The 16,178-nt window shown below is 46.7% G+C and overlaps 1 protein-coding gene across 2 annotated transcripts in view; it reads left to right on the forward strand.

Annotated features, from left to right (window-relative positions):
- The window catches only part of INPP5D (inositol polyphosphate-5-phosphatase D), a 55,050-nt gene that overhangs the window by 21,128 nt on the left and 17,744 nt on the right, over positions 1-16,178 (forward strand). For both annotated transcript variants that reach the window (XM_064457216.1, XM_064457215.1), the window contains exons 3-9: positions 5,835-5,985; positions 8,101-8,272; positions 9,516-9,656; positions 14,455-14,542; positions 15,290-15,370; positions 15,546-15,617; positions 15,890-16,013. In XM_064457216.1, coding sequence (XP_064313286.1) covers positions 5,835-5,985; positions 8,101-8,272; positions 9,516-9,656; positions 14,455-14,542; positions 15,290-15,370; positions 15,546-15,617; positions 15,890-16,013 — 829 coding nt within the window. The remainder of the gene's footprint in view (positions 1-5,834; positions 5,986-8,100; positions 8,273-9,515; positions 9,657-14,454; positions 14,543-15,289; positions 15,371-15,545; positions 15,618-15,889; positions 16,014-16,178) is intronic.

Genomic DNA, 16,178 nt, shown 5'->3' on the forward strand with positions numbered 1-16,178 from the left:
ATTTGCACAGGGCTTCCTACAGTTGCAGAATTAGGAGTGGCAGGAGGCCTTGCGAGGTCTCTGAGCCCAGCATTTGCCCTGTTTTCAGGCTGAAGCAGGATCAGGTGTTTACTAGCCAGCTGTGAGGAATGCCTGGGTACTCTGCCCTGTGATGCTTCCAGAGATGTGGACACACACTCTCCCTGTGTAGCCTGCCTTCACTGTCTCTGCCTGACAAAGTTCCCTGAGATCTGATCTAAACCTCCTCTGATGCAAAGCAAGGCAGCCACATCTGCTGTCCTTGGGGAACTGGCACCACAGCTGGTTGCCATCTTCTTTATAAGAGAATTTGAAACTTGTAAGACTGCCACTGTGGTGTTTCCAGGCTGTCCCTTTGCCAGACCATACCAGTCCCTTTCTTCCAAGCTTTCCTTGTAAATCACATTTTCCAACCCTTCAGCCATCCTCGTAATTTTTCCTTGGGACTCTCTCTGGTATTTTTACATGTTCCTTAAAAAGCAGTGCCCCAAGCTGGACACAGCCATCTAGCTATAAGGGTTTATGGCACTAAGCGCAGTGGAATAGTTTCTTTCTGCATCTCATATGACACCGCCATTAATAAATCTTAGAAAGACCTAGGCTTTTTCTGATGCACTTTCCCACTGTAAAATTTCTATGCAGTCTCTGATTCACTGTTACCCAGATTCATTTGTGCAATTCTGCCATTTATGGGCTGTTCCCTATATTGCATACGTTCACTCAGTGTTTCCTTTCTGTATGTTATGGTTATCCTCAGTACAAAGCTGAGGTACTAGCAGTGATGCTGGAGGAATTGCTGTGGAAGCAGAGCCTGCCCTCCACGCTGCACAGTGTCCTGTGAGCTGCGTTTCTGGGGATATGGTGTGTTGCCGTGGAGATGACACTTGCCATCCACATTTCTAATGACTTGAAACAATTAACTTCGCAATTAAAACAAGATCTATCCTGTGATAACCCCGAGGAAATAGTTACTTACTAAATGAAGGGGTGGGGGGCGGGAAGGGGATTTCATTGTTGCGCTCTGCTCAAGTGACTCCAGCTTGCTTTGTGCTGCCCCGTCCTGCACGGTTTTATTTGCAGTGCCCCATTCCGCCTCTGCTCCCTGTCTCAAAACCAGAGAAAGTTTGCATAAAGTTTAGGTTCCATTTTGCCTTGCTCCTGTTATCCAGTGTGGTTGTCATGAGGATGTTTATTCAGAATGCACCATCACTCCAGTTTTTGTCAGCCAGATGCGGACAGACTCAATACTAGTATTTTACTGTCTGCCACTGCTTTTCCTTCCCAACCTATAAACCTTTGCCACAAGTTCAAGTGTGAAGAAAGTGTTATATCCCAGCTATGTGCTGCTTTCCTTGCTTGTTGGCAGCTGGTAATTGATGGGCCTTCAGGTAGGCCCATCTAGTGACCTGAGTCCTAGATGGAACATTACTGGACCACGTTTTCTGCATTGAACTGATGCTACACACTCATCATCCCTGCAGGCCTGAGCACTGCTGGGCTGAGAACACGCTGCAGCCTGTGGGATGATCCTGTTGCCCTGCGGCTGGTAGCAAAGTTATAGGCTGTTGGATCTGGAGGGGCTCACACCACACTTGTTACTGGTGGTATCCAAGCGCCTTGCAGTTGTGTGTCGAACAACGTGACTAACATCTGTCACGCAGGCTTTGTTCTCATCCTTTCTCCAAGGAGAGAAGCAAGTGCAGCAAGGTCTTGCTTTTACCATTCTCTCTCCCAACTCCAACAATATAGAGTTTCTGCTGTGCCTCAGTGCAAAGGGAGGCAGAGCAAAGCAGCATGCCCTGCTCTCTCGGAGGGAGTGGGGGAATTTGTGGGGTGCCTTGAATGGAGAGGAGCTCATTTCATAGTGCAGGCAAACAGGCAGAGAGGGTTGTTGGGCACTGCTTTGTGCTGGAGGGGCACAGCCCTTCACGCACGCTTCCTCTGTTGAGGTCCTTGCAAATAATAACAATTATAATACAAAAGAAAGTGAGTGAGAACAATCCAGCAGTCTTTGCTTTCAGGCTCTTGTAATGGCAAAGCTGATGTGTGGCAAAGCCATGCCACCACTGTGGCTTTCGTGGTAGAGGGGAGGGCCCTTGAGCTCCCCTGCCGTGAGCAGGCACTGAATAGGTTTGAGGCTCCCCCATCCTTCCCTCTGCACTTGGCCACAGCTCGTCAGAGCTCCCAGCCCTGCTGATTCCCCATTTCCTCTTTGCAGCTCTCGCTGTTTCTGTGCAGCTGCTCAGGACACATGTCCATCTCCCTGCTGAATTCAGTCTTAAAATATGAAAGCGCTGTCCTTTATTTTTGCTGTGTGCTGTGGGGAGTTGGTCCTTTTTATCCTGAACGGGCTTGGGGAAGGTGGGCTGTCAGAGGAGCTGGCACTGCTGGGATGGAGACTGCCTTTCTTTGGGAATGAGCAGCTGGATTCAGATGTGTGCAAAGCCCAGCTGGTCCACATGGCCACAAATCCCACTTATCCTTGAGGAGATGGTAGGGTTCATCAAGAAAGGCAGCTGGAGGTGGTGGGCTGGCTATCTGACTGCTGAGCTACCTGGGTAGAGGGGGTGTGTAATGGTGGGACCTTTCCATGTGTGCATCCCACTAGCCCGCACGTGAGCCAGGGCTTATAGCCACTCTAGGGAATTTGAGCTGGACCACAGGCTTCAGTCCACTTTTGAAATGCAGTGCAATGCATTAGAGGAAGGAGGCCTGTTACAAAATGCTGCTGCTTCTGGTTACCACAGAGACCAGCACGGTTTCAGAGACTGAACTATCCTTAGCAGCAAAAAGTGCTAATTCAGCCGTTCCTCCCACTTTCATCAAGGCTCCATTTGGCCTGAAAAGAGCTGTGCGGAGCAATCCATCCTCTTGCAGGGTCCCCGGGGGAACAGGAGCAGAGAGAAAAAACAATGCTGAGAAGACAGTGCTTCGGCACTGGGCGGGAGGGATGCTGTGCAGGGGCAGGATGGAGGGCTGCGGGAAAAGTCATCAGTCAGGGGAGATCTGGGGAAGCAGGCAGACAGTAAGATTTTTGGAAAGTGAAGTAGGAGCATGGAGACAAGTTCGGAAAGAGGAGGAGCGGGGTAGGCTGCTGTAATTCAAGATGTGGGAGACAGCACTGATGGCAAAGCTCTCCTCTTGCAAAGATGCAGTTGGTAAACCTTGACCCTCCTGTTTACCCTTGATGTGTTCTAGGGTCTAAGCGTGTGCTTTGATGGGGCTGACACCTTTTTTGAGGCACCCTTTGGAGTAGCAATCCATCACAAGCCTCATCTCTCGTGAGCTCCAGCCCATCTATAGGTGGTGGGCGGAAGGCAGCCCAGGCAGGTTAAATCTGGAGGCTGAAGTGTGGGTAACACTGCCCCATCCTGAGCAGGGCAGCAGGCTGGGTGCAAGGACTGAGCATGCTGCCATCCTGCAGTCAGTGCTGCTAACAGTGCTCTGGGCTGCCATGGATACTGCTGGGCACAGCTGCTTAAATAATCACAAAACTGGTGATTTCAGAGCAGAGGAAGGTACTGCAGGGAAGGTAAACAGAGAGACATGGAAGCGACTGGCTGAACTATTCCGTGTCTGTCCCAGTGCAACACTGACGTCAGGATCCTTTCGTATGATGGATTAGAGCTAAGTACTTTTTTCCTTGACAGTTTTCCCTGATTCCCAGCCTTCACAGTTGGCACCAAGAAGCAGAAGGGTCTAGGATGGCCAAGACACTATTTCCATTAATCGGTGTAACTCAGAAGTCATTCTGATTATGCTGAGTTTGTGCTGCTCTTGCAGAGCAGTATCTGGCCTATGCTGTTATGGTCCTACGAAGTTTTAACGAGCAAGTTGTTTCACTGCCTCTGACCTCACCAGAAATATAATCCAGTGTTTGCCTCAGCATGGCTTTCATGCTGAATGTCATGTTTTTCAGTGTGCGAGAGTAATAAATCTTGATAAATGCAAGAACACCTGGGAGACAGAAAAGGAGGGTATACAGGCAGAGCTCTCAGAAACATCATACATATTTGTTATGAAAATGTGTCTTGCTGTGCCTTTAAAGATGTACAGGTGTAGTTAAAAATGAAAGGTATTTTTGATGGCAGGCCTGAGGTCACTGAAGGATTCAAATGTGGTTCAGTATTGAAAGCACTGTCCTAATTTCTAGTCTGAGATTTTATTCTTTAGGAAAATTAAAAAGAAATCTTATTGCTGCTAGGACTCACTGAAGAGTTTTCTGTGTTCTGCTTGCTGTGGTTTATGCTAACATTTCTCCTGTTTAATCTCTTGGGTTTGCTACATTTGCCTTTTAAAGAAAAAAGTTCACAGATAATAAGAAACTGGGCAAATACAAATGGCAAGTAAATAAGCTTGTTCAAACTTGTATTAAAACTTTGTGCGTTAAGTTTTACAGCCCATAATTGCAGTCCAAAAAGAAATTAAAACGTCCTGCCTGTTAGAGGCAGAATGTCTAAAGTGTAGCTGCATAACAAGTTATTTTGAACTGGAGGCAAAGCTTCAACTCATTATTAAATAGCCACGTTTCCTATACAAAATCTAGCTTTATGCATATAAAATAGTGCAAGTCAAGCCTCCCATAGGTCTTCCTTTCGATTGCCCACTGCTGCTGTATCCCCAGATGTGAACCGTTCCCAGTGTTGCTCTTTTAAGTCAAGAACAACAGTCTGTGGGGCTGGAAAAAACCTACTCTGCACTGTTCTGCCCCTGCTCCTTGACGTTTTGCTGCATGCGTAGACAGGGTCTTCTTGGGTTCATTTCTCTGGGAAAACCCCTTGTCCAGAAAGAGAGCAACTTGCCAGGAAGAGCACCCCTTGTGAAGAGCAGTCAGAGCTTCTGTTTACGTGTTCCTGTTGCCTTGGGTTTGGATGGTACTGAAGTGCAGTTCTGGAGGTAATGCAGGGGTCTTTCTTTTGGTGAGAAGGTTTGTGCTGAGGTATGACAAATCTTTTCTGTCCTTGGTAGGGCCCTTGGTTGAAGAAACAGGGCAGAGCTGCAGGGGTGGCAGCTGCTCCTGCCTGGTGAATCCAGCAGATTTACCGTTCACACCAACGTGTAAATTTAATTGCTCTGAAGCTTTGCCTTTGAAGACCTCTAAAACCTTATCCCTGTGTTTGCCCTCTGCAAGTATCCATTTCCTGAGATTAGTGGCCAGGGCTGTGCTAGGAACAGGTTTAGTCACAGGTAAAATTCAGCTGGCAAGCTCAAGTGTCATGCCTGATGCATTCACTATCCTAGCTGTGTCCTGAGCCTCAGCTTTCTAAATCTTCATCTGAGCTTTCTTTTGCGTGACAGTACCTTGCTAGCTTGTTTCATTTGAACCTAGTTCTGAGCCTTCAAATCCTGGAAGGGATGCTAGCATCTAGATTTAGACATGTTTGTTTTGCAATTTCACAGAAAAATTCTTCCTGGCTACCACAAAATATAACAGTCGAGGTGTTTTGTGCTCAGTAAAAGCAGGAATGCAAAAATTAATCCCAGAGAATTCTTTGTTTTTAAAGTTGTCTTCTCCTTTGAAGCCAAGCACACCGAATCAAATGAGAGAGCTCTTCCATTTGGCTTCAGTGAATCTCTGAGGTTGCCATTTTTGCTGATGCTGGCTGGAACATGTATGCGTATCTGTTTCTGTTTGTACTGCAGGAGTTGTTCTGCACAGAGCCTGTGGTCAGATGGGCAGTGAGAGCTGGGCTGGCTTTCTCTGGACAGTAGTAGTGGGTTTTTCTCTCTCTATGACTTTGTTCTTCCTTCTGTGAGGAGCAGTGTTTCTGTGGTAGGAAATCCCAGACCGTGACAACCTCTGTGTTTTGTTTCAGGCATCAGAGGGTGTTCCCGTGAAGTGTTTTGATAGCTTGGAGGAACTGATAGAATTTTACAAGAAGGAGAACATGGGTCTCGTATGGCACCTCAAATATCCAGTGCAGCGGGAAGAGGAGGAGGCTGCAGATGAACCAGAGGAGGATGCTGGTAAGAAACCCATGTTGTGACCTGGTGATGCAGACCCTTGACACTTACTCTGGACTGACAATATGCAGCACAGGCAGGGGCATTAGAGCATGTAATGCAATAAAATGGAGCAGGTCATAGAGAAACCTGAGTTGGCAAGACCTTGATGCAGTGAGTCCTCATGGCTCTGGGGTGGTACTGCATCTGGAGCATCAGTTTAGCTCACCTGAGGGAACACATTGAGATTCTGCAGAAGTATATTGTATCAGGTGCAGGGCTGACTACTCTGTTGTAATTCATCTGAACTCAAACTGTCTTATGTCCAGCCATCTCACATGTCTCTGCACCCCTCTTCCTGCACTGCATTTGTAGGGCCACTGTCTCAGCAGCAGAGATATTTCCCTAGAGTCTTGGAGCACATCTCTCTGCAGTGCCACACACCTGTGGCTGCTGTGGATGTTGGGTCATCTGAAGCTCAGGCCCCCTTATCTGCTCTGATCTAGAAGATGTTTCTAGCAGTCATAACCAGAGGGTGCAGGTCCCACAGTGGCAGATAGTACAACTGTATGCATAGAGGCAGATGTATGATGAAGACGTGTGATTAGCATCATCCCAACTATTTTATATGAAATGTCACTGTGGGTTCTGACACTCACTGGTCTTGGATCATTCCTTGAATTTTTCCTGGATCATCCCTTGGATCTGTCATTGTTCTCCTGAATCCCAGGGGAAGGTTATGCCCACAGAGCCATCCTTCCTGTCCTTTCTGACACCTCTCCAGAAATGATGAGATTACAATAAAACTTGTCTGAAGGACATGGTCCCGTGACAGACAGGTGTGTGCACCAGAACAGATTGATGTGCCTGTGTACACTTATCCAATCTAACAGATCTCTAATAGGAGCTGGAAGATTTTGGTATGCAAATCTCATGAAGAAACAGAACAAAATTTTTCAAAGCTGCTCAGGAAAGATGTTCCTGGTTTTGGCGAGCTGCACTAAGTCTCCAGCTCTCAGGGCGGGGGAGGGAACTACAGCAAAAATAATACACAGAGAGGCGAGCAGCAGGGAATGAAGTTCTAGCCAAGATATTAAGAGCCTTTAGATTAAGAGATATTAGCACCAGGGCTGGGCTGTTCATGCACAGAATTTAATTTTGTTAAGGCACTTTGGTGCCATCGTGCTGGAGCCACGTAGGGCCTGTAGATGTCTGACCATCTTATACGTAGAATTGCAGAGGTGGAAGATGAGCACACAGATAACCTGCAGATGTACCACCCAACTATCCCATTGCTCCTGCTGCAGTGGCTCTGTGAATCACAGCCTCTGCCCTGGAGCAATGGATCAGTTTTAAGTATCTTTTTGTAATGTAAATTCCACCAATAGGAAATAACCAAACAAAACCTCACAACTCAACCAGCTAGGTAGGACAGGTGTAACAAAGTATTGGAGCAAGTGGTGTGAAAAGAAAGGCGACCATCGTTGGGATAAATGGAGATGAAGACACTCTTCCAGGAGAGGGAGATATGCTGAGCAGCAGGATGACAGAGCAAGAAACTCTTTTGTGATTCCAACTTGATGTTCACAAGACAAGGCAGGATACTCATCCCCTCTGTATTGGGTTATGGGGTCTATTTTCTCCATCTGTGTTTGCTTACTTTAGCTGTTCGCTTCTTTCAATTAGCAGTTTCTGGTGCTCTTTTCATCATGCTCCTCCATCCATTCTGTCTGGAGGCAGATCTCCATGATAATGGTAATGATATGGATGAGGTACAGCTATGTTCTCTAAGCAATATATTCAAAGTAATTAGTTAACCTTCATAGCTGCTGTGCAGATGGGACAGTCAAACTGACTTGGATGAGGTTACACTGCCAGGCAGAGGCATATGCTGCCTGGACATGAGGTCCAAGCCTAGCAGCTCAGCCCACTGGTCCCATACCACTGACATCTCTGAGAACGGGACTGGTCTGGTATCAAGCCCTGAGCTTTCCGGCTCTGAAATCAGAGGCCCTTCAGAAGGGATGGTTTCTGCAGTGATTGCCACTGTGGTGCAGACTCTGCCCTGCCTGTGGGTGAGTGGGACGAGGTCAAATTGCAATGCTGGGATGACTGTGCCTTTCCCTTCCTCCTTGCCAGACCTGGTGCCCACGCCTCCTATCCTGCCCCCACGCAACATCCTCATGGCATTGCCGAGCAGCGAGACAAAGGAGGTATCCTCTTTCCTTGAAAACTCCAGGGTGGCAGATGTTAATAAACTGTCCCTTTCTGAGACACTACTCCAGCGACTGCAGTATCAGGACACAAGCAGGTGAGGATGGCAAGTCACAGGGCTGCAGAATCAGCCTCCGGCCCAGCTCTACGCTTTCTGGGCCTCTGTTTGGGACAGCTGAGGACCTATTTGATTCAGCAAAACTAGTCCTCATTTATACTACTGAACAAAGAACAGAATCAGATCTACAGTGCGTTGGTTACTTTTTACAGTCCAGCTGTCGTCTAGAAAAAAATACTTTTCTGAAGTATTAAAATCACCAATAGACTTTCTCCACTGAGGTATAGTTTTCTAATATAAAGGATAGTAATATCTGAGAGAGCTTGGTGTATTAGCTGTGTGCCTAAGCTACATGTTGTGTCAGAAAGCACCAGCCAGTCCTCAAAAATAATAAACTTGTGTGTGGATTTCCAGGTACTCATACGTACTGATATACTCCAACTATGGGTGTGACTCACATTATCCCACGTGCTAGCTTGTGTCAAATCTGGACATGCACTGAAGCCTTAGAGGAAGCCGCATGACATTTAATGACCAGATATGCAAAGTTTAAAAATAAAATGAAAATAAAATCAGAAGACGTGCCTGTTGGCAGGGCAGCAGGAGGCTGTGAGCCTCCACTGTTTAGTGGTCATGCATGGCAGCACAGGACCTGTTGTGGTGGCCTGGTAGCAGCTGGCTGACTGGGAGAAACCCAGCTGGGACTTTCTAGCTGGGACTTTCTGCATTTTTCAGGGCACATGACAGCACATACAGTCTGCCTGGCTCATTGTCTTCTTTGTGGTGCTGGACTCCAGACACCGCAGAGACGGGGAGGAGGGGAGCATCCCATACAGCTCTGGGGTCTCAGCCCCCCTAAGTCTGTTTTGGAGTGTTTGGAATAAAACCCTCAAAGTGGGACTTGGTGAGGGGAGAAGGAGTCTTCATCTCCCCAGAGCTGCTGATGCTTAGCGACCTCACAGCAGCCTGGCTTTACCTGCCAAGGCTAATGATCCCACCATGGCTTTGGCAAAGCTAGGCATCACAAGACTTCCCCTGACATGGTAGCTCAGCAGTCACGGAGGAGAGGATCTGGGATGGGGAACAGGAAGAGGAGGTGTCAGCAGTGTGGTGGGGGATCCACGGTCCAATTCTGAGAACTGCATATTTACACTGAAATCCAAGGCAAACTGTCCCCTATCTGTCTGTGCTGGCAGTGGAAGTTTCAGAAGAATAATAAAGCTGTCTGATATTTAGGAGTAGAGAGAAGAGCTGGCTTCTGACCTGTCTGTTTCTTTCACAGCGTTTCTGATGAGCATCTTAAACTCATCCAAGATTACCTGCGAGTTCACATCATCAGTGACTTTGAGATGGTGCAGACTGGCTCAAGCAATCTTCCTCAGCTGAAGAAACTACTTACACTTCTTTGCAAAGGACTCTTCAGGTAACTAGAGGCTGGATTTCAGAGATCAGAGTATAATGTTGTAACACTCTAGTCTAACATAAGTTCCACGTGTGCATTCAGAACCTGCATTTCTGGCACAGGAAATGGGCTTACCCTCAAAAACTTTATATTTAGATCTCATGACCTGTGATTCTAGTCCAAGATGTGAAGTCTATATAAAAGACACAGCTCTGACAGTGAAGTTTCCCTGTAGGTGGCTTCAGTCAGTGAAGTATTATTTTTTTATGCTTTGTTTAGAAACAAAACAAAAAAATGAACTAACCGATTAACTGCATAATTTGGTAATGCATAAATGACACCTACAGAATTGTCAAGCACAAGTTGTTTATGGAAACGAGCACATATTGGCATATAGCTATGTTTTAATTTGCCTTTCCACTAATGCACTGTGAACATGGAGTGATTCCACCAATGTCAGTGAAGTTCAGCTAAAATGAAAGAGAAACAAACCTAGTCTCTACAAATTTTACCTTTCCTATCTATAGACCTTCCAGGTCCCAAAAAGGAAAACTCCGATAGGGAACTAAAACCTTGCAGACCTCCCTCTTTCTCTGGTGGGAGGATCTGATTTCCCTTCTTGCTGCTTTTAAGCAAACAAGGAGATTAGTCCACACTTCTGCAGAGGTCTTAGAGCACTCTACAGCAGAGGGCAGAGACTTCCACACTTGGATCTGTCTTGCGATATCCTCCTCTCCAGTGTATTTAGAAGCGAGGCTGGTGGTGCTACTGGCCTGATCTTGTTCTCCTAGAGCTCACCAAGGCTGAAGAAAGGGCTGAAATGAGGGGTAGATACTGCTAATTGGCTTGGCTTTAACCCATGGAAGGAACACAGGGAGTGAGTGAGGTGCTGAGCTGCTTGGGACCACCATTACTCCCCTGAAGTGATGGGCACCATCCACATTTTACCAGGCAAAGGGGAACGAATACGCAGCCCTGCTTCTTCTGCCAGAAGCCAGCCACCCACAGACAAGCCCCTGGAAGGTCTGAGGACAGGTTGTGCAAGGAGCTGCCCTTCTTCTGCATCCTGCTTGAGGGTTTTGCTTCTCTACGCCCACAGAGGGGGAGACCCAGGTGGCTAGCTAAGAATAAACCTGAACAATGGAAACTAAAATCTAATGAAATCACAAGTGAGAGTTATGTGTTACTAAAATACCTCAGTACTACTGTTTGGATGATGGCTGGCTTTTTCCATTTCCAACTTCTTATTCTACTTTACCTTATCTGACTTTCACAACCCTATTCCTCATAAATGTACATGGGATGGCAAGAAAGGGATGCAACAGGTCCACAATCCTCTCAAGCACCAGGACACCTTTTACATTTCCAGATTTTTTGTAGTTTTTTTCAGTGACTGGACATTGCAAAGTATCATCCTAGAACAGAGCTGGGGGTGTTGTTCTGCTGGTGGAAGCCTGCTGAGCATGGGGGCAGTGCATCACTGCAAACACAGCAAAAAGCAAGCTGCCTGCCCTCTCTCCTTCTGGTGGCTGCATGTAGCTATGGAAATGTATGTCCTCATGCAGTTCTTTCCCCATCTTCCCCACCATTTTCCATACCTGCATTATTTCAGTTAGATGGAGCTGCCTTCTCCGTTTTTTCATGAAGGTCCAGGACTGTAGGCTGTTTTCAGTCCCAGTCAGATCTTTCTGAGGAATTTCTCCCCCACTGTTTGGATTGTTCCATGAATCTCTACCACCCAGCCAAACTATTTGCTTATCTTCAGCTGGGTAACAGTCAGATGCTTGGGTATCTTATTGTTTTCTGCAGTCTTAATCTCCAAGGTTGTCTGGGGTTTTAGCTTACTTCCCTTATCAGACTTCAGAACTCAATCAGTGGCATTACCTAAATTTAGTTTTTATTTACCTTAGCTTTCTCCAGCTGTGCAGGGATTCCAGCTGAATTTACAGGTAATTCCTAGGCTGCTTGTCAGTGGCTGTGACCTCTTTCTCTTAATAATGTTCAATTTCATTATTTTCACAATATTTGAGAATAGGTTAAAAAAACCAAACAAACAACGAGAAGAAATGTTAACTGGCACAGCTTGAGCTCTTTCACTGGAGTTGAAGCTCCTTTGAATTTCCTGGCACTGCTGAGGGTTAAGAATGTGCAGGCAGACACTTGCTGTGGCTCAGCTGAACCCAGCTGTTTGTGAGCCACACTGATTTGCTGTGAATCTGAGGTTTCATGCGATGCTGAATTCTGGCTTCTTCCAACCTCCCAGAGCCCAGCTGTGCTTTCAGGGTCACTCTCAGACACAGTGCTGTCACTGTGAAAAATGAGCATCCCGATGCCCTTTGCCTGAGTCAGGCAAACACTTCTGTGTTTTGGTACTGGGTTGCAAATAAGCACCGACTGCCAATGTTAGCAAGGTAGAGGCGTTGCATACTGGTGCCACTCAGTGATTAGGAGAAGAAAAGAGCTTATAGTGAACATGGGGTTGGGAGAGGAGTTGGGCCAACTGTTTGTGAACAGTCTGTGCCTTTTGCAGTTTTTGTATTTTCCACAAACAGGTGCGGGATCCATTTCTGACCAAGGAGGTCAAGCACAGCTGGGCCACAGCAGCCTGGGAGTGCAGAGTTTGTGATTGTTTCCCCTCACCCTCCTCACCACTGATCCCTGATTAACTTCGCAAGGAGCAGACCCCAATGTGCATTAGGGACACTGAAAGCTGGTTTTAACTCTGCTGGAAGCTGCTACTACTTTCTAGGGCTAGCTGTGGCCAAGAGGATTGGGACAGTCATGGCATATCTTATCAGAGCCCAGGGGACAATGGGGCAAGCACTCTTGGGAGAGGCTGTTCACTCTGGCAGCTCATATACTAAAAATGAAACAAAACAGAGACTTAAGGGTGATGGGTACTTTTGTGAAGCATTCAGTGCTAAAAGAAATTGGCATACAAGGGCTTCCTTAGTCAGGGGAATCTTCCACGGGCTGGAAAGCTGACTCATGGAGAGCTTGGTGCCAGTGCAACCAAACAGCAGGGAATATCCATGTGAGTGGACTTTGTTCAGAGTTTCTTACTAGCTTTAATTGAAAAACACTAACAGTGGCCTATTCAGCCTGCTACTGTCTGAAGCCATCATTTGGTCACTGATCACTGCTCTGCATGCTTCTGTTTATTCTCCCTCACTAGAAAATTTGCACATAGAGCTCGTAAGGCAGCTTTTCAAGCACTTGTCGTACCAGCATTTGTGCAATCGTATGTGGACACACAGGCTTCTGACACTTCAATGAAGATCACTACATATATATCCTTTATACTATCAATAGAGGAAAACAAAAGGAGTTATAAGTGCAGTTAAAACCACTTTGTGGTTTTGTTGAGTTTGAATGCCTGCAGATGCTCTTCCTCTATCCTCACATGTATGTTACACATTGCACTGTACAGTAAACAGAGGGCGGTTTTCCCTTGAGAAGTAATTTCTGAACTTCTTCAAGCAGCTGCTGCTCTCTGTTTTCGAGAGATGGCCTACATGTCCTGCACTCTTGGTCACAGTAAATATCCTTTCATTCTTTTCAAACTGAACTTCACCCAATGCCCCTGCAACTGCCTGCAACCTCCTGGGGCCTGACTCCATGGCTGCAGAAATCAATGGGAATCTTGGGTTTGGGGCCAGAGCCAGTTGCAGTGACACAGGCCCTAGGTAATCCAGAGCTGAATAGTGGTGTTGGAGGACTAAGTTTAGCAGATCCAGATTACTACAAGTGTCTTGTACTTCTGTGTGCCCTGTGGCAAGTCTTTCAGGCTGAAATTTCAAATGAGTGCTTAATTTAGGCAATTAATCATCCATGGTTCAGCACCTAGACAAATCTTTAATCTTCAGGCAGTCAGGCATACTTTCGCTTTGGAGCACTTTCCCCAACAAACAGGGAGTAAAATCCGGTCCATTCAGACCTAGGAAAGTGAGGGAAATCATTAATATCCACTGTTGACTAGGCACAATGCAAGCATCCTAGCACTGCTCCCCACCACCACCTTCCTTTTGACCTGCACTCCCTGGCTGCTCTTTCTGTGATAAGTTTTGTCATTATCCGAGCATGGCTTCTGTGCCAAATTCATATAAAAGCATTTTGACAAATGAGCATCCTGTGGAATCTAACTGGGAAATGCTGAAGGAATCTCATTGTAGCCCACAAACGGTTCCTGTTCAAGAGATTAAAGGCTGGGTCTTTCATCCAGTCACTACGGCCGATCCCTCTTTGTCACGTGAGCTGAAAAATCTAAAAATTTGTTTCCTTTCTGCACAGTGTCCCCAGCATCCTGCATCAGTCTCAGCAGCCACGCAAGACCTGTGCAAAATAGAGCTGCTCCTGCCAGTGCCGCATTCGTAGGCACGAAACTTCACTGAGCTTTGAGATTTTTGGGTGCACTTTGATCTATGAGTTGGCATAGTTGGGTTGATGCTGGTTTTATACAGTGTCCTCAGGTTTGGCCCAGACTGGGACATCTTTATGGGGAGATTTAGGAATTCTTTACCTCCAAAGCAAAAAACTGTGGAGCAGCCAGCATGACCATGCTTCAGCCATTGCAAGGCAAACTCAGCTGCCTTCCCTTCGTTGGCAGTGTCACTAAGGCATTTGAGAAATGTTCTCATCACCCACCCCACCAACTCAGAGCAGTAAGCAGCAGAGGACAAGTGTGACACATGGCGAGAGCAGACCTAGCATGAATGTGTGCCCATAGTCTCTGCTGAGTGGCTTTTCCAAAGAGACCAAGTGCTAACCTACCCAGGGACCCAACCGCAGCCTTAGACCTCTGCCATGTCTCTGTTCCCAGTGAAGCGTCTAGGACTCTCCCATCTCTGGAATCCATCCAGAAGGTGTTTGAGCAGCAGCTGCACCCTGGTATCCATCAGCGCTCACAAGTAAGTTGGCTGGATGGTGGGAAAAGGAGGAGAGGAGGGCGGGTGGCTGTCAGCCCAGGGGGAGGGAAGGGTTCTGGTTGCACAGCAATGACTGGTGGGATTCAGGTGATCAGTTACTACTTCTGTTCTCTCTAGCCTCTTTCTGGCTGCAGTGCAGAGGGCACACAGTGAGTTATATCCCCACAGTTTAACTTATCCCACAGTCCCCTCTGCCTGCTTTCCCTTCCTGCCCCAGAGGAAAGTGCAGCGAACTGCCTGAGGACTTCCATCTCTCCATCCTCCCTCAGCCTGTAGGCTAGGACTGCACATTTCCATAAACTTCACTCCAGGATGTTTCACTGCTAAATCCTTCCTTCCCCTAGCCCACTTAAGTCCCATGACCTTCCTCTCCCTGCCAGTAGCCCAGAAAACCAAAAGTCCAGGATTTCTGTATGTTGAGCCCTGGACCTGGTCATGCAAACCTGTCCCCCAGCAGCAAGCTGACTCCCTTGCATGCCTAGCTGCCTCTAACCTATGGACAAGGTTTGCAAATTTGTCTTTCCACCCTCCCACACTTCTGCATGTTCAGCCAAACTCTGTGCTCTTGTGCTGCCCATTATGGATTAGAGCAGCAGAGGCACAAGTGCTGCTCCTTGATCTGTGTGCAAGATGTTACTGGGGTGAGACTGCTGTACTTCCAGACCATGCTCTGTGGGTTTGGTAACGATGCATCTCTCTCTTTTTTTGTTTCTCTGTTGTGGTTATCAGATGCTTGGTGAAGCTAGTCCAGTCAATATTGTATTGAAACTCAATCAGCTGATTTCTTTGCTGTCTTCCATTGAAGAAAAGGTAGAGTTCTAAGGCTATTTTATATTATCTTGTCATCTTTTGCCTCTAGTTATGCTTCTTGCTCATCATCAGTGCAATCCTCTGCTACAGTAAGATTTCTTTACTCTGACTTCATTACTCTCAATGTAGTACAGAATCACCAAATGCAATTTGATACACACAAATTCTTTTGCAGGTAAAAACACTGTTGATTGAAGGTCCTGATTCAACACATCGACGCTCCCTTATCCCCCCTGTCACTTTTGAGGTAAATGTAGTGCTTTAACAATGCAGATGACAATGTGGAAGGACAGTAATGCAGATTTATTTCGGTATCTCAACTCCTGGGAACTATGCTGTGCTGCCACAGAGCTAACAGCTATTCCTGGATGCTGTTTAGCACCATGTAAATGCTTAAGAGATATCTAGTGGGATTGGTATAACAATGATATGTGTCCATGAATTCAGGCAAGTGTTGCATTTGTAATACGTGTGACTGAAGTATGGAAGTTTGCTTACAAAAAATCTGTTTTGCAATAGGTGAAAGCTGACTCCCTAGGAATTTTCTCAAAGATACATCTCAAGGTTGATGTGGAAATGGGAAAACTGATAATCAAGAGAGCTAAGGATGGTCCAGAAGACAAATTTTATACCCACAAGAAAAGTAAGATGCTTAAGGTCACAAACACTGGACTAGACTCTTGGTCCCTTAGATGATGGGAAGGGCTTCCCTTTGGCCCCACTGAGGGCAAGGTTTGGCCCAGAGTGCAGGTATTTCTGCAAGGTCCCAGGTGTTGTGCAAGGCTCCAGTCATTCTAGACTGCCTGTC

The sequence above is a fragment of the Phalacrocorax carbo genome, chromosome 7, assembly GCF_963921805.1.
Source record: "Phalacrocorax carbo chromosome 7, bPhaCar2.1, whole genome shotgun sequence".
Lineage (NCBI taxonomy): Eukaryota > Metazoa > Chordata > Aves > Suliformes > Phalacrocoracidae > Phalacrocorax > Phalacrocorax carbo.